Source organism: Sorex fumeus, unplaced genomic scaffold, assembly GCF_029834395.1.
Source record: "Sorex fumeus unplaced genomic scaffold, SorFum_2.1 ptg000006l, whole genome shotgun sequence".
NCBI classification, from domain to species: domain Eukaryota; kingdom Metazoa; phylum Chordata; class Mammalia; order Eulipotyphla; family Soricidae; genus Sorex; species Sorex fumeus.
Genome location: NW_026606063.1, coordinates 10,260,943 through 10,280,150, shown reverse-complemented (window position 1 = coordinate 10,280,150; position 19,208 = coordinate 10,260,943). Strand labels below are relative to the sequence as shown.

At 41.6% G+C, this 19,208-nt stretch overlaps 1 protein-coding gene across 1 annotated transcript in view; it reads left to right on the top strand.

Moving 5' to 3' along the window:
• LOC130034360 (uncharacterized) overlaps positions 1–16,160 on the top strand; it is a 34,794-nt gene extending 18,634 nt beyond the window's left edge. The window contains exons 2-3 of the mRNA XM_056125863.1: positions 15,002–15,845; positions 16,156–16,160. Of these exons, the coding sequence (XP_055981838.1) occupies positions 15,002–15,845; positions 16,156–16,160 (849 nt within the window). The remainder of the gene's footprint in view (positions 1–15,001; positions 15,846–16,155) is intronic.
• The last annotated feature ends 3,048 nt before the right edge of the window (positions 16,161–19,208 follow it).

The window sequence follows — 19,208 nt, the reverse complement described above, 5'->3', positions numbered from 1 at the left end:
CTTCCTCTTCCCAATAGTTCTCAGGGTTTCCTTCTGACTCTGCACTAAAGGATAATTTCTCTAGGAGCTTGGGGGACCATAAGGGGTGATAGTGATCAAACCTGGGTTGGCTTACATGCAAGGCAAGTGCACTACCCACTGTACTGTCTCTCTAAAGGTAAAGGTAAAGGCCCTCCTGTTGTTCGTCGATTTGCTCGAGCGGGCCCAGTAACGTCTCCATTGGAGACTTTGTTGTTACTGTGTCTGGCATATCGAATACGTCACGGGGAGCTTGCCAGGCTCTGCCGTGCGGGCGAGATACTCCCGGTAGCTTGCCGGGCTCTCCGAGAGGGGCGGAGGAATCGAACTCGGGTCGGCCATGTTGGCTGCATGCAAGGCAAACGCCCTACCGCTGTGCTATCGCTCTAGCCCCTGATTTTTCTTTTTAATTTTATTTTTTAGTTTAGCAAGATAATTTTTTAAAATTTTATTGAATCACCATGAGATAGTTACAAGTTTTCATGTTTGGGTTACAGTCACACAATGATCAAACACCCATCCCTCCACCAGTGCACATTCCCCACCACCAATATCCCCGGTATTACCCCCCCCCCTTTACCACCCTCCCCCTGCCTCCATGGCAGACATGTTTCCCCATAATCTCTCTCTACTTTTGGGCATTATGGTTTGCAATACAGACATTGAGAGGTTATCACGTTTGGTCCTTTACCCACTTTCTGTGTACATCTCCCATCCTGACCGATTCCTCCAACCATCTTTTTCTTAGTGATCCCTTCTCTATTCCAGGTGCCTTCTCCCCTCTGCTCATGAGGCAGGCTTCCAGCTATGGAGCAATCTATCTGTCCCGTGTATCTACTATCTTAGGTGTCATCCTCATGTTATGTTGTTTTATACTCCACAAATGAGTGCAGTCCTTCTATGTCTGTCTCTCTCTTTCTGACTCATTTCACTTAGCATGATACTCTCCATGTCTATCCATTTATAAGCAAAGTTCATGACTTCATCTCTCCTGACAGCTGCATAGTATTCTATTGCAGCTTTGATACAAAGTTTCAAAGTTTCTTTAACCAGTCATCTGTTCCAGGGCACTTGGATTGTTTCCAGATTTTGGCTATTGTGAACAGTGCTACAATAAACATGTAGGTACAGATGTCATTTCTACTGTGCTTTTTTGCACCCTTGGGATATATTCCCAGAAGTGGTATTGCAGGGTCATAGGGAAGCTCAATTTCTAGTTTTTGAAGGACTGTCCATATTGTTTTCCAGAAAGGCTGGACTAGTGGGCATTCCCACCAACAGTGAAAGCAAGGCGAGATAATTTTTTATTGAACAAAAATTATTTAGAAAGATCTAAGGCAAGAGAAAGGGTGAAAGTATGTGTTCTAGAGTGATCATGGTCAGAAATAAATCTCTCGGAAGAGAGCAACATGAGAGCAACACACCTCAGAGATGCCTCCAGACCCCAAATTCAACACCCAGTTTAAAAACAGAAAAAGAATTAACCTCAGCTGTATCACCGTGTTTAAAATTTTATATACTCCTGGAGTATTTCATACTCTACACCACTGATGTACCAAGACAAGGGCTTAATGGCTCCAGGGTGAAATACAACAATCTTCACATACTTTCCACTAAGGAAAGTTTTTGGATAATTTTTGTGGATTATTCATAACAAGCATTACATAATAACTTGTTTAGGTCCGCTTTGGGGGGCAGGCTTTGGGAGGCGGGGTGGAAATATTCGAAATATGGCTGTGGAAAGGTATAATGGTGGTGGGATTGGTGTTGGAATATTGGTGTCACTGTCACTGTCCTCCCGTTGTTCATCGATTTGCTCGAACGGGCCCAGTAACGTCTCCATTGGAGACTTTGTTGTTACTGTGTTTGGCATATCGAATACATCACGGGTAGCTTACCAGGCTCTGCCATATGGGCGAGATACTCTCGGTAGCTTGCCGGGCTCTCCGAGAGGGGCGGAGGAATCGAACTCGGGTCGGCCATGTTTGGCTGCGTGCAAGGCAAACGCCCTACCGTTGTGCTATCGCTCCAGCTGTTGGAATATTGGGGCTAGAGCGACAGTACAGCGGTAGGGCATTTGCCTTGCACGCAGCCAATATCATGGAGGACCGTGATGACCTTTGCCCAAAGGAATATTAAATGCAATAAATTATTGTGAACAACTTAAAAAAAAAAGAGCGTGCATGGGCTTCTCCAGTGCAGAAAACCAAGAAACAAAAATACACAGACAGAGCAAGTGAGATACGGGTTCAAGGGAGGACCTGGGATTGAAGAGCAAGCCTGATTTTTTCTTTTTAATGCATAAAAAAAAAAACCCTTAGCTTCCCTCACAGGGAATTGCACACACATTTGGTGGGGTGCTTGGTGGGGTTGTGCCTCAGGCTGCAGTGCCCGTGTGAGCCTCTCCGTGGTGCTCATGGGGTCCACACCGCTTTAATAGTCTGGTCTGTACACATGCTGGCAGGGGTGCAAACTCTTTGGTTGCAGTGTCCCTGATCACTGATCTCTGGGCTACAATACCTGTCTGTTGGGTTTGTATTTTTTCATTTGTTTGTTTTAAACAGAAAAGTTTATTGAAAAGTAGAAGAGAAAGAAACTCCCCAGCCAGAGAGGAACTTAATATAGTACTAAGACCTTGCACCTGTGTTGTGGTTGTTATTGTTATTTGGGGGGCATACCTGTCTGTACTGCACAGGGGTGCTGTGGATTCAACCTGGATTAACACAGGTAAGGCAAGTACCCTTCCTGCTCCAGCCCTGCACATTGCTTTTGTTTTTCCCTTTTTGCAAAGCAAAATCATTCTTTTTTTTTTTTTTGCTTTTTGGGTCACACCCGGCAATGCTCAGGGGTTACTTCTGGCTCTGCACTCAGGAATGACTCCTGGCAGAGCTCGGGGGACCATATGGGATGCTGGGAATCGAACCCGGGTTGACTGCATGCAAGGCAAATGCCCTACCCGCTGTCTATCGCTCCAGCCCTGCAAAATCATTTTTATTGAACAACACTTGCTTTGAAAAACAGGAGAGAAGAGAAAGAGGGAAATATGTGTTTGAGAGAGAACACTTGTATCTCTAGAACAGAGATAAGCAAAGAAGCAGAGGCAAGCATGCAAGGTCCATGTGCAGGGAAGAACACGGACAAGAAGGGTGAGCCTGTTGCACATTGCTGTAGCTTTAACTGCAGTGTGCTCGCATGCTCCTGGCTGCAGGGCGGCTGCAGCGCTGGGTCTCAGCTGCCAGGATCACGGCAGCACTGGGCATCAGACTCGGTCTCACACTTGCAAGGTTTTGCACTTTAGCCAGTAAGTCAACTTCCTGCCCCTATCTGATGATTGCTATTTACAGTATATAGGGTCAAAAAAGCCATAGTAATGAAAAGAAAACTCAATATACAATCATTTTGAGAACATTTCTTTTTATCTACTCAGATAATTTATTTTTCTAACTCTAGAAACCCGTTTTATTTATTTACTCACTTTTTGGGTCACACCCAGTGATGCACAGAGGTTTCTCCTGGCTCTGCACTCAGGAACCACTCCTGGTGGTGCTTGGGGGACCATATAGGATGCTGGGGATAGAACCCAGGTCGGCTGCCTGCAAGGCAAAGGCCCTCCCCGCTGTACAATAGCTCGAGCCCCATCAATCATTTCTTTTATCTACTTTTTTCTATTGTTGGAAAAGTGCTGACGGAAACTCAGGAATAATTTGAATTCGAACATCAACTTTAACAAAATTGAGCAAAGAACATAAGAGATGCTGTTAGAGTTGAACAGAAAATACCTGTAGAATAAATCTTAACTTTAAAACACGTAAGATTTAAAAAATACTGACCATAAACTGGGGGCCAGAGAGATAGTACAAGGGTGAGGAGCTTGCTTTGTACATGAAATATCCCAGTTTGACTGCTAATGGCACCCTGAGCACTGCCAGGAGTGATCCCTTAGCACTGATATGTGTACCCCCACCAAAAAAAAAAAAAACCAAGAGGGAAAGAGGTCACGGAGATAGCTCAGCAATAGAGCACTTGCCCTACATGTATGAGGAACAAGGTTTAGGTTTGTTATTTAGCACCACACACACACACACACACACACACACACACACAAAATAATTAAAAGAGGGGCTATTCCGCAGTTCCTAAATCTAGCATAATCTTGACACCCAAAATTTAACAAGGACAGAAAAAAGGAGGAAAATTATAGGTTGATCTCACTTATAAAAACACTTCACAAAATATCAGCAACTAAAATGCAATAATAGATTTAAAGGTAAAATATCCAATTAACTTATAAGATACATTCCCAAGTGAGCAATGACTAGTAATCCAGAGAAGTTTAAGTAAGAGCCACAATACTGTTGCCATACCTACCAGATGGCTGAAATTAAACAGTCTGACAATACCACATATTGGCATGGCCTTTCACCACTAGTGAAATTTTAATTGCCATAACTCCTTAGGGCAAACAGCTTGGTACTGTGTATCAGAGTTCAGGTTACATAGAATCTCTAGCCTAGCATATCCGTTTCTGCTAAGACTCCCTAGCAGGGATCCTAAAAGTCTAGTTTCTGGGTCAATGGCATCTGCATCACCTGGAAACATGCCAGTTTTGCTCCCCTCCAAACTCACTCAATTGACTATACTCATAGTAGGGCCTAGCAATACTTTGTTTTTTGGGGGGGAGGCACATCTGGCAGAGTTCAGGGGTGATTTCTGATTCTGTTCATGAGTCATCCCTGACAGTGCTCAGGATACCATGTATGATGTTGAGGATCAAACCAGGGTTGGCCGAAGCAACCACAGGCTAGGTAGGTGTCATACCTACTCTACTCTCTCTCTAGTGTTCTGTGTTTTGACAATCTTTCCAGATCTTTCTGGTTCATGTTAAAGATTGAGATTGTGGGCATAGAGAAATAGTTCTCCTCTTGGCCACCTCCCCTGATCTCTGTTTTGATGACCAACTGTTTTTTTGTTTTGTTTTTTGCTTTTTGGGTCACCCCTGGCAATGCACAGAGGTTCCTCCTGGCTCTGCACTCAGGAATTACTCCTGGCGGTGCTCAGGGGATCATATGGGATGCTGGGAATCGAACCCAGGTTAGCTGCATACAAGGCAAACACTCTACTCACTGTGCTATCACTCCAGCGGCTCCCCCAACTGTTGTGGGTTTGATTGTTTGTTTTGGGGAACACCAAAACAATGGCTTAGGGCTCAGGGCTTACTCCTGGCACTGTGCTCAGGGATCACTACTGGCTATGCTCAGGGTGCTACATGGTACCAGTGATTGAACTAGGTTTGACTGCATGCAAGGCAAGTACCTTATCTGCTGTACTGTCTCTTGGGCCACGTGCCTATTCTAAATATGTGGTTTAGAATAATACCCTTGGACATCTAGTGAATGACTGGACTCCAGAGAAGATGCTTACAGGACAGAAAAGGTTTTAAGATCTTGGTTCCATACTGTCCACCTTTTGGTCAACTGTCCAGCCAGTCTTAGAGGAGTCACTAAAGCTCTTCCCTGACTGTTGTCTGCCAGAGCAGAGCCCATGGGCAGCTGCAGGAGGGGTAGCGGGGGGGCAGGGCTTAGAGAAGAGACTCAGGCACTTGTACATTGGCCGGAACTCATCTCGTTCACCTTGGAATGTCCATTGTGATGTCATATGGAATCAGAGCATTGAGAGAGAAAATTGTTTGGCTGAGAAAGAAAATTGTTTGGGGTTGAGCAATGGCGACATTTTGGGGCCTGATCATTCCAGTGTCATCTTATTTCAGTCTTCCACTATTAACGGGTTTGCTGGTTTGGGGGCTTTGGGTGTTGTATTCTCGAAAGAGCCAGAAGCAGGTGACAACCACAAAAGACTCAGAGGTATGTGCTGTGACTCTCCTTTGAAACTCACTGCTCCCCGAGATTACAGAAATTTCTCCACCTTGGACCATGGGGCAAGTTAGAAGTGAGCAAGAAGGGGACTCGAAATTATGCCCATGGAAGTCTTCCTAGAAGTCACTCTCAATCTTTTCCCTTTCAATTAATCTAAAAAGTCTTTGAGTAGCTATTAAAAATATAGCAGTGCTCTAGACAATATGGAAGAAGAAAATCCTATCTCTATTTCCCTTAAATAAACTCAAGATGAAGGCAGATAATCAAATGTACATAATTCAAGGAAAGGGAATGTTCTGAGTTAAGTGAGGCAGACATTTGCTAAAGAGACAGGAGATAAGAGTATTTTGGGGACTGGAGCAATAGTACAGCAGATAGGGTGTTTGCCTAGCAAGCGGCCGACCTGGGTTCAATTCCCAGCATCCCACATGGTCCCCTGAGCACCACCAGGAGTAATTTCTGAGAGCAAAGCCAGGAGTAACGCTTGTGTATCGCTGAGTGTGATCCAAAAAGCCAAAAAAAAAAAAATAGTATTTTGAACTAGGAACCCATCAGATGCCACTGGGAGAGCTTGCGTTTGAGATGTGCGGCAGAGGAAGAAGGCGAGGGTGAGTGAAAGGGAAGAGGGGCCTCAGAAGCAAGTTGAGAAAAAGTGTGTGGAACTGAATTGTGAAAAGTATTTATCTTTTAAATTTATTTATTTATTGAATCACTGTGGGAAAAGTTACAAAGCTTTCAGGTTTAAGTCTCGGTCATGCAAATATCAAACACATTTCCCTTTACCAATACTTATTTTTCACCACGAAGAACCCCAATAACCACCCCCCCCAGCCCTCCCAATGCCCGTGAGGCAGATGAATTCTAGTTAACACTCTACTTTGATTAGATTCATTGTTTTGACAAAAGATGCACCATTATTATTTAGAGTTTACACCCCCAAATCAGACATGCTGAAAAGGCATTGTGAAATAATTTGTTTTCTACAGCTGGTCACAAGAATCAAATGATGTCGCGGCCAAGCAATTTTGGATTTCTGGTATTTTACTTATTAAGCCTGGAAGTATTTCTGCTGAGACTCAGATAATTATGAGATTGGTTTCTGTGCTCTGGAGCCATGGCCATGCCGGAGAGCTGTTCGTGGGAGGCAACTCCTGACCTTGGTAGGGCATGAAGGACGAGTCGGGAACGCCCCCCTTCCCATGAGGTTTCAGTTGCCCCATCACGACCAGCTCATACCTGGCTTTCCATAAAGCTCCGAAGCAGCTGCCATCTTTCTTTCCAGAGGGAAAAAGGCAGAAGGGACCAACACCCTTTCCCCTCCGGGCAGGCATGGTGGCGTGGATTAACGCATAGTCCATACACTGTGAAAAGTATTTGAGGTGAGGTAGAAACACCTATTTGAACAGAGTGCAGAAAAGCAGACACACAGCAGTGAAAACAAAGGTTTGCAAATGGACAGGCGTCAGGCTGGAGATGGGTTCCATGTGAAGCTGAGCACGTGAATTACTCCTGGAAGTGCTTGGGGGAACCATATAGGATGCCAGGGATCAAACCCAGGTTGGCCACATGCAAGATAAAAGCCCTACCTGCTCCCTGAGATTACAGAAATTTCTTCATCTTGGGGGGAGTTAGAAGTTAGAACTATTGCTCTAGCCCAGTAAGTCTCATTTTGTATGTAATTGGAAGCCATCAAATATTTCAAAGGCAGGTAAATATGTGCATAGATCTCTACTTTTAGAGCAATGCTTCAAAGACTTTACCATTCAGATGCGTTGCCTAGGGGGTCTTGTCAAAAAAGAAAAAAAATAGAATCAAATTCAATAGGAGTAGGGCAGAGATGGAAATTCTGCATTTTTAACAAGCTTCCAGGTGATGCAGTAGGATACATATAACTCGTGAAAGTTTGATGAGTTTTTGTAAATTTATATCTCCATTAACTGTCGCACAGTTAAGGCATAGCAATGCCATAATCCTTGAAAATTCCCTCCCACCTAGAAGAAACTTTATTCTGATTTCTATCCTCATGGATGAGTTAGGCCTATTTTTATTAAATCTCTATTATCTGGTATTAACACAGATTTCTCTATTCACTAACTGCTGTTTGTTCACGCCATATCTATATTTTCATTGCTGTTGGAATACCTGTTATATCTACTTGGCCTATTCTTTTTTTTTGGGGGGGGACTTTTTGGGTCATACCTGGCGATGCACAGGGGTTACTCCTGGATCATGCACTCAGGAATTACTCCTGACAGTGCTCAGGGGACCATATGGGATGTTGGGAATCGAACCCGTGTCAGCCTTGTGCAAGGCAAATGCCCTACCCACTGTGTTATCGCTTCAGCCCCAGCTTTCAGAACTGTTCATAGTTTTCCAGTAGTTTTCTTATGGTTAATTTTGACATCCTAAAAATAGTGTTCTCAGGGCTGGAGCGATAGCACAGCAGGTAGGGCGTTTGCCTTGCATGCGGCCAACCGGGGTTCGATTCCCAGCATCCCATATGGTACCCCGGGCACCGCCAGGAGTGATTTCTGAGTGCAAAGCCAGGAGTAACCCCTGAGCATTGCCAGGTGTGACCCCCCCCCAAATAGTGTTCTGATCCATATATATGCTTGTCTTTTCATTTATTTGGGCTCTTAACTTAATTCAATAATATTTAGGTTTTTAGGTTTTTTTTGTTTGTTTGATTTTGGGGAGGTCACACCCAACTGTATTCAGGGCTTACTCCTGCCTCTCTCTATGCTTAGGAATCACTTCTGGTGGGACTTGGGAGACTATATGGAGGAGCTGGGGAAGGTCAGTCTCATTGGAAGACTAGTATCTTACCCGCTATATTCTCCTGGTGTCCAAATGGCAATGTATCCAATAATTCTCTCCTTCCCTTCCAGGCAGTTAACCACTGCCCTCTATTTTCCCTACTCTTATCATTTCTGTTATAGCTTTTAACTACGTAGTGTTTTAGTTGGCTGTTTATATAGCAGTTTTTTCTATTAATGAACAGTTCTGAATTATTCAGATTATATTTATCTTCATAGTTTCAGATTTCCATAATACCTTGAACAAATATTCCATAAATGGTTTGTGAATATGCAAATGAGCTGGTAGTTATTGCCATAGTGATAACTATCAATTACTAAAATATTTATATCAATATGATACTTGCTATTAATAAAGTCTCTAACCTAGAATCTAATCTGATTTTTTTAATGTGTGCCTTTCTAGACTTCAAGGCAGCATAAATTGAAAAAAATCCGGAAATTCACAGGTCAGAAGTACCCTATATTTTTTTTCTTTTGTGGGGCTAACGGGAGAGTTTGGGTCACAATAATCTGTGCTTAGAGTTTACTCCTGTCAGGGCTAGGGGATGGGGGAGACCATATGTGGTGCCAGGGATAAACCTAGGTCAGCTGTGTGCAAAGCAAATGCCCTACCTGTACTATTTTTTTCTCGCCCAGGACCCAATATTTCCTTCTTCAGCTCAAAGATAATGACTTATTGGGGTGCTTTTTTTTCTGTTTTTTTCTTGGGGGGGGGCGGGGAGTTGGACTTTTGGAGGAAAATCTGGTGGTGCTCAGTGTCTGCTCCTGGCTCTGTGTTGGAAATCACTCCTGGTGATGCTCAGAGGATCATTAGTGCCAGGGGTCAAGTCTGGGCCTCCAGGATACAATGCATGGACTCGGTCCTTTGAGCTAACTCCTAGCCAAAAGATTGCAGGGGAGCTTTAAAATATGTAAATGAAAAAAATGTGCTTATTTTTCTAGCATCTCTACTTCCATGAGATATACAAATGTACACAATTCTTTCCAAGATTCCTTTCCTGCACTCCTCTAGTGCAAAAACCAGAAAAGAAATTGTGAAATTGAGATTATTGAAGGCATACTATCAAGAATTTTTGTTGCAGGATACCTCAATATCTTGTTTCCCCACCTTCAACCCTGGATAAAACTCATCAAAAGGAAAAATAAATATATCTGAAATCTTAACCTAGGTGAAACCTTTTTAAAATAGGACTGGGAAATTCATATCAGAGATTCAAACTGTCATATCAACTATTCCAAAATGTCAACAGTCTAAAGAATTTTAAAAAACGAGAGCATCTTGTTTAAAAGGACTTTTACCTGGTGTCCACGCAAACTGACAGATTGTGTCTCCTTGACCTGATCATTCACGTAGTTTATTTCCTCTTCCTTTTTCTCTTTATTAAAAAAAAGTTTTCTGACCATCTTCAGGATACAATTTATGTCTCTATCCAAACTGCTGCTTGCCAAATTGCAATTTTCTCATCCCAAATATACACCTTGCCTTTTATTTGATTTTTATTTTCAGGACCACACCTGGCAATGTTCAGGGTTACTCCTATCTCTGAACTTAGGAATTACTTCTTGTGGTGCTTGGGGGACCATATGGGGTGCTGGGAATGAAACCTGGTTTAGCCACGTGCAAAGCAAAAACCCTACCCACTGTACTAACTCTCTGGCCCTGCACCTTGCCTTTTAATGGACTCCTGAAATTTAGGTTAACCATTATGACTTCTGTTCCCCCACTCCAACTCTCTGCTCCCATGATCTCCCATGATTAATTCTGTTTCTTTCCAAGGCTAACATCTACTACATAGTGAAGGTAGTATTTTGTATTTCAATGCATAGTCATTACCATTTTTTCAGTAAGAGAGGTACATTAAGCTTAATGGTTTTACCTTGTTTGGGCAAAAAATTGTCATAACTTGTCTACTGCCAGGAGTAATCCTTGAGAGCAGATCCAGGAGTAAGCTGTGACACTGTTGAATGTGTCCTTTAGACAAAAAGAGTTGTTATAAAATCTGTGACAATTATGCAGTGACATATGGTAGTGTAGATTAAAAACCAGCAAAAGTGAAGAGAGGGGAAAAAAATCAAACGTGAAACTCAGCATATTATTTTTTTTTTTTTGGCTTTTTTGAGTGACACCAGGCAATGCTCAGGGGTTACTCCTGGCTTTGCCCTCAGGAATTACTCCTGGCAGTGCTCAGGGAACCACATGGGATACCAGGAACCAACTGGGGTTGGCTGTGTGGAAGGTGAATGCCCTACTCACTGTACTATTGCTCCGCAACCCCCCCCCCCAGCATATCTTTACCTTTGTATCTTTGTTTACAAAATATGGGGATTGGACTTGGCAATATCAACAGCTATGTTAATAAGACTCTTCACCCCTACTCTTAGCTCCAGAGAGGGAAGAAAATTTCAGAATGGAGTTCATTGAAGCTAGCCTGGCAGAGTGAGTAAAGTCAGTCTTTTCTTTTGTGTGTGTGTGTGGGGGGGGGGGTACCAGAGACCATACTCAAGGCTTCACACAGATGAGGCAAGTATGAATTCTACCACTGAGATACACACTCAGCTTTCCCTAAGTCTATGACTGCTCTAATAGCTTATATTACTGATAAACTATAAATAATAAGATCCTTAGGAATCTTTTAGTGTATACATGTTGAGTATTTTTTTGAAATTAAGTCTCCTTGGTGAGCTTATTATAGGTACCTTACTATCATCTTTACTGTGTTGGATTCTCTGTTGCATACAGCTTTTCAGATATGCCTGCAGGATGGAAACAGGAATATATATTCTGGGCAATTAACAGGAGTCTTAAGCATATCTTCCAACATCTGGAAAATGCAAGGTAAGAAAATGTGGTTTCTGGATTGAGAATTAAAGGTGGTAAAGAGCGATTTTAAGAGGGTGAAAGGAAAAGAGTGTAGCGGGGGAGGAGAAAGAGAATGGGTTAGGGGAAAAGTTACTGGAGAGATAGTACTGTGGGTAGGGTGCTTGCCTTACAGTAGCCAATCAGGTTTGATCCCTGACACCACATATGATTCCCAGGAGTGATTCTGAGCATGGAACCAGGGATAAGTTCCTGAGCACTTCCAGGTGTAGCCTCCAAAAAAAAAAAAAAAAAAAAAAAAAACCAAAACCAAACAGGAAAAAGGGCTAGGGAGATGGAGAAAAAGTTATTTTTGTCAGTGGAGAAAAGTTCTTGCTTTAAAGAAAGTTTAAGAACCACTTGACCACTTGACTATGGATCATTTCTGGATCCAAGTACTTCTGGTTGAAATGGAAACAATTGCCTTCCCATTGAAATGAAAAGAATTTATTGGGGATGGGGGTAGCTACAGCCTGTGATCCCCAGGGCTTTGTCTTGCCTTTGTGTTAAGAGGTCATTCCTGGCATTGCTGGGATAGAGTAAGGGTGGCTGCTGTAAGGAAATACTTTAAACCCTTTCCTCCCAAAATGGGATGATTTTTAAATCTTCCTATAAATAATTAATATTGATAAAAGCAGACTTTTCTTTTTGTTGTTCTCTCACAGGCCAAAATATTTTGCATTGAAAATGGCCTTTATTTTTCCCTATCTTTTCTTATTTCAAAGAAAAATGGAACCTTTCTTTCTTTTCCTTTTAGATCAAGTCTAGTGAAATTATGTTTGCCTGAACAACAGGCTATGATTTCTTCCACCTCCTCTATTATTGTGACACAGGAGGCTCTTCTGCCCTTATGTGTCTGTAAGAAAGCAAAACGTACTCACCGAGATACCATGGGATCATCACACATCTCCAGCCTGTCTCAACTTTCTGTCATTTCTGAAGGAACGTCCTGGAAATTCCAGAGCCAGAGTTTACCTGTGTTGCGAAGAAAGCAAAAAAAGCGAACTTCCAGGGGTAGGAAACAACGATCATCCCTGTATTCTTTTTATTTCCCAGAAATTAGGAAGTCAAAATTTCTTCAGAATTTGGAAGTTCTTTCCCCTGATAAAATTCAAGGCATTTTAATCAACTCTATTACTGAATACCCAGAGATCTGCAGACAAAAGAAGAAAACAAAGCCTAAGAGAAAGGGCAAGAGAAATGTGACAGCAGATGATAGGCAGTATTCTACTTTTACAACGGCACCAAAAGCCCCAGAGTATGGTTCAGGCTGGTCTTGGTGGGAGTTAGAGAGACATATGGCTTGGAAGGTTTGGACTTTGAGGGAACAAACAGTGCCTTTACCTGTGAGAGAATCAAGAGTTTTGATGAATAACTTAACCGAGGCACAAGGAGGAGTCCCTGAACCAAAGAGACCCCAAATCCAGTTATCTATGTCCAAATATCAAAGTTCTGAGAAGAATATAAAAAATAAGTCCCCACACCTTCCATCATTTCTGTCCCATGTGAACACTGAAGAGGAATCTGGATTAAATAGAACAGAAACAAAAATTTTGCAGTCACTTATCCCAGGAAAGCAGTCACGACCTAAGGATGACTCCCAAATCCTTGGATACAGGTCCTCGGTTAAATCAATGAACATTCCACCTGCCAAACACTTAATAGTTGTTAGAAATCAAGAGGCAACCACTTTCTTGCAAAAGGATCCAAAACATGTGCTAGAGCTTAGCTTAGAGCAGAGGGTCATAGGCTTTCCAGAAAAGAGGACACAGCATCATAAAACCCAAGTGACCAAAGTGGAGTTGACCCCAAGACCACCATATCGGTTCAGAGATAACATAAAAGTAACCCCACTGGAATTGCTTCAAGTCATGGATTCAATGGGGATGATCCCAGAATCACATTCAGAAGTGATAGAATCTATGGGTTTCTTCCCACAATCACCAAATCAAGCTGTAAAACCAGTGGAAGCCATAAAAATAGCCAGCATAAAACACAAACTGTTTCAAGATACTGAATCAGTAGCGATAACATCAAAGCCTATATATCAAGGTATAGACTCAGAGAGAATATCAAGATCACCAAACCCTACAGACAATGTGAAGGTAACTCCTGTAGAATTGCTCCAAGTAATGGATTCTATGGGAATGATTGAAAAACCACATCCAAACAACATAGAAACCACAGTGACCCCAAGACCACAATATCAAGTCAGGGAGTCATTGAAAAAGGATACACAAATTGGTCATCAAATCAAGCAACCAGAAAAGAAGAGCTTAAAGCCACAACATCTGAGCACAAAAACTGTGGAAATGACCGCAAGGCAACAGAATAAAATTGAGTCAGAGGACCTGACATCAAGGCCACAAAATAAAGTCACAGAACCAAAGATTATTCCAGAGCCTTTTTGTCAAAATACAGAATCACGGGCAATGGTCTCAAGGTCATTGCCTCAAGTCACAAATTATGTGAAAATAACCCCAGTGGCACTTCTACAAACTATGGATTTCATGGGAATAATTCCAGCAGCACAGTCACATATTATAGAATTTAGAGATCTGACCTCAGATTCAGTATTTCCAACTTCAAAACTGACCCCAAGGACAACTCAATCAGATAGTTTAATTACTTCTAATTATGGTCCCAAGTTACCATCTAGAGATATAGAATCAATAGGGATGATTCCAATGTCATCATATCAATCTATGGATTCTCTAAAGGTAATTCCAGTAATACCTAAGGATATGATCACTATTCCACAATCACAAGATGTTGAAACTAAAGATTCTTCCCAAAAGCTAATATCTCAAGAAAAAATATCTCTGGATTTGACTTCTGGATCATGTATTCACGAACTGGGCTCTGAGGGAATAACTCCACCCTCTTATCATGAAGGCACAGATTCTATGGTATTAATCCCAAGGCCATCTCATGAAAATATGGAAACTTCAAGATTGACTTCAAGGCATAAAGTCCTAGAAGATTCAGAGGTGAACACGCCACGAAGTGATCAAGTTATAGAAACTATGGAATTGACCCCTGGTACATGTGTAAAGAGGAAGGAAACTATAGAGTTGACACCGTCACTTCATAAAGTAATGGAATCTTTAGGGACAATTCCAAAGCCACTGGGTCAAGGTACAGAACTTAAAGTAGTAAATCAAAAGCCACTGCACAAAGTCACAGAATCTGCAGCAAAGACTACTATGCTTCAGAATGAAAAGCCAGTACCAAATTATAATATTATAACATCTAGAAAGTTACCCCCAGAATTACAAAATTATGAAATTATAAAATCAATAGACATAACCACTGGTTCAACCCCACAAATAGTAAAATATGCACAGCATATCCCAACTGTGAACTCTATAGAACTGGCCCCAGAACTTCAACTGTCAAGCGTAAAATCTGCTGATCAGGCTCCTGTATCCCAGTCACAAACTGGGAAATCTATACAGTTAGCTCCAGAGTCTCAGCTGAAAGATGTGAAACCTACTCTACTGAGTCTAAGACCAGAACAGCAAACTATCAAATCTGCTGAGTTAGGCCCAGTACAACAGTTGCAAAGTAATAAACATATAGATCTGACTCCTAGTTCACAATTGAAAGGTGCAGAGCAACTTAATTTGTCCATACCACCAGTGCTTCCAGATATAAAAAGTACAGAATTGAGGAAAAGGTCATTACAGAGAGATACAAAACTGAAACTGATAGAATCAGTTCCAAAGCTAAGTTTACAAGATTTAAGATCTGAGAAGATGTTATCTCCAACACTAATGACTAAAGGTATGGAAATGCCCCAAGTGGCAGAATGTAGGAGACTCATTTCTGAGACACAGAAACAAGGTAAGAAATATGAGGAACTGGACCCAGGGGGACGTGTTCAAGCAGTGAAATCTATAGAGCTGAAGTCCAGTAACACAGATCCTGAAGGATTGACTTCAGGGCATCAAACTTTAGAATCTTTAGAAATGATCTCAGAGCCAGAATATCAAGACACAAAAACAAAACTGAACTTTGACACTTGTCACCAGACAAAAGAATCTGTGGGATCGATACAATCATCTTCAAGAGATACTCCAGGGCCATTGAGTCAAGCTTCAGAATCTATTCAAGTGAACTCAGAGTCATTACAAAGTACTCCTAACACACTACAAAGCATGCAATTCATGAGGGATAAGCCAGTGTCACAATATACAATACGAAGAACTCCGAAGTTGGTGCCAATATCAGAGATGCAAGATGCAGAATCAGAGGTGTTGATCCCAGAGCCCCAAGGTATGCAGTTTGTTCACCCAAATCTAGGACCATATCCAGAAGCGATAAACTATGAGGAGCTGGCCTCAGAACCACAGCTTCGAAGTGTGAAATCCATGCCATCGATTTCAAAGCTACAATCTAAAAGTATAAAACCTGAGGACCTTAGTTTAGGGTCATTTAAGGATGACAAAGCATTTGTGGATTTAACTGCACCACTGGAAGAATCTAGGAGGTTAATTCCTGGGAAAGAATTACTAAACAATGAATTAAGGAAACTGACCATGGAACCGCAGTTAGAAACAATAAGTTCTGTGGGCCTTACCCGCAGACTAAGGCATCAAAAAACAGCACCTGCAGAATTATCTCCTGAGATTTGGCCACAAAAGGAGGAATCAGTGATCTCACAGAAAGTCACAGAAACTGCTGGGTTGTTCCCAAGATCACATTGTCAATTTTTTTCAGAGCCAACTACAGAGTCAGGCAATAAAGAGACAGAAATCATGAGGCAGACTTCTGAGGCATTAATACAAAAACCAGCAGATCAAGTTATAGAATCTACAAAAATAATTCCAGGGCCACATCTTCAAGGTACTGAATCGTCAGATACACACCTAGAATTAGAATGTGAAAACACAGAATCGATAGAGTTGGTATCATTTACAGTTGAAAACACTCAGAAGACACTACCAATACGATATTCAGAAAAAGAATTGTTAAAACAAGAAATGCAATATGAAAACTCAGAACCACTAGCTCAAGATTTTGAATTTACGAATTTAGCCTATAAGACAAATTCATTAGTGGTAGGATCTACACAGTGTATTATGGGGCCACAATCACATATTATGGAGTTGACCTCAGGACCACAGCTCCAGGGAGTAAAGTCTAGACAGTTGGATCCAGAGGCACAATTACAAGGTGTGAAATGTGTTAATTTAGTCCAACAGCCAGATTCCAGCGTGGTTGACTCTGAGAAAGTGATACAAAAGCCTACACTGCAAAATATGACAGAAGAATTAAGTAGGAGGGCACAGCATCAAGGCATGAAACTGACTCAAGGGCCTTCACTGAAAACTGTCAGATTTTCGATGTTATCTCCAAGTCCCTTCCTCCAAGAAGAAAAACCTGCAGATTTAATTTCTGGGCCCCCTTATCATAATGTGCAATCTGATGAATTGACCCTAGGTTATCCAACTCAAGATATCAAAGTCTTTATCCCAGAGCAAGGGTATCAAAGTGTTACAACTGCACAGCAGACTTCAGAACCACATCATCAAGATAGGAACTTTAATGAAATAAGCTCAGGGCCATGCTTACAAAATGTCAGGTTTTTTGATTTGACCCCTGAACCAAAGCATGAAAACATTAAAAACACACCTTTTTTAACAGAGACACAGTTTCAAGTTACTGACTCTATAGGATTTGTAACAGAGGCCCCTTTTCAGTTAAACCAAGAAATCCCAGTTGGAGATCTGAAATCTAGTAGATCTACTGAAAGATCACCATCTCACAGCACAACATCTATTAAGTTGATCTCAGAACTACAAGGTGTGAAATCTGAGGACAAATACTTAAGACCAAGGCAGGAAGATGTTAAATTTTCTGAATTGACTTCAGGACCAAAACTTCAAGGTGTCAAATTTAGGGAAGAAACCCAAGGATCAGTGTTTCATGATGTAAACCCTATGGAGGTGACTACAGAGTTTGGATGTCAAGATTCTAAATTAGTGAAGACACTTCCTGGGCTTCAAGTTAAGAAACAAGCAGGATTGAACACAAGGCCATGGCTACAAGATGTCAAATTCTGTGATACAACATCTGGAACTCAACCTCAAGTTACAAAACCTTCAGCATTTAACTTAAGACCACAACTACAATGCGTGAAATTTTTAACATCAACCTCAGAACCAAAAGCACAAGGAGTAAGATCTATAAAGTTGGCCTCGGGATCTGAGCAACAAGAAGTTAGGCCTGAGATGTTAGTATCAGAGCCACCATTCCAAGATGTAAAACATATAGAAGACCAAACATCAAGTTTAAAAAGTAATATTTCTTATGAGTTAGCCTCAGAGGAACCAACATCAGATGTAGAATCTGTGGAGTTGACTCCTGTCCTCCAGGAGTCACCAAATGATTATGAGTTGATAAGATCACTATTACAAGAGCTTAAACCATCTGAGTTGATTCAAGGAGCACAACTATCAGATGTAAATTCTATAGAGTGGATACCAATCTCAGGACTTCAAGATTTAAAGCCTGAAATGACCACAGAATCACAGACAGGAAATGAAAAATCTGCGGCTGTAACTCTAAGACAGTACCTACGAGGTATAAAATCTTTGATGTCACACCAAGGCTCACAGTTAGAAAGTAAATCTGCAGAGACCATCTCAAGACCACAGAGAGATGTTCAATCTGTGAAAGTCACACCAGATTCCAAGCTTCAATGTGTGAAATCTAATGAGAGAGCAAATCTAGATTCAAAGACTCAGGAATATAAAACTCTGGAGTTGGCCCCATGTATACAACTACAAGATACGAAAACTATGGAACAAGATATGAAAGCCCTAGAACCAAAACTTGGGCTAAAGATGCAGGGTCAGGATTCTGTGCCTTTTGCACCAGTGCAGTTGTTCCAAGGACCTCAATTGAAAGTTGGGAAACTTGGTAAATTGACTTCAGAGCCACAAATTCCAGAAATGAAATCTGTGGCTATTGCTTCACATGTAAATCCTCAACGAGAAAAATCTATATTGGAAACTAGTCCAGATTCAGTGGTGCAATCAAATTCAGGGCCAAAATCTGTGAAGTTGACCTCAAAACAAAAGAAGCAGGAGACAGTCGGAAAACAAATTCTTCCAGGAATAAAATACATGGATTTACCCCCAATGCAACAGTTTCAAGAGAAGGCACCTGTGAATATAAGTCCTGGGACAGAACAGGATGTTGAGTTATCTGCAGTCTCGCCAGTGCATCAACATGAGCATTCAGAACAAATGAAGAGAAGTTCTAAACCAAAAGATAATAAGTGTCTGACTTTAATTCGTCAGCCAACAATTAAAGGCAGAGAATTAGTAAGCCAGAACTGGCAGTTGCAAGATAAAAAATTCTTTGAGCCTACTCCAGAATTAAATACTGAATGTGTAAAACCTAAAGAGGTCAAATTTGAACCACAGTTGCAAAGCCTAAAACCTCCCAAGTTGACTCAAGGACAACAGTTGCTCCAAGTGAAACAGTTGGAGCCCTCTTCAGAGTCACCACCACCTCAAAGTGGGGTAATACTCGAATTTAAAAAAGATCCACAGCTTGAAAATCTGAAATGCATTCAGTGGCTACCACAACCTGAATTTCAGGGGGGGGATTCTGTAGGGTTAAATCTTA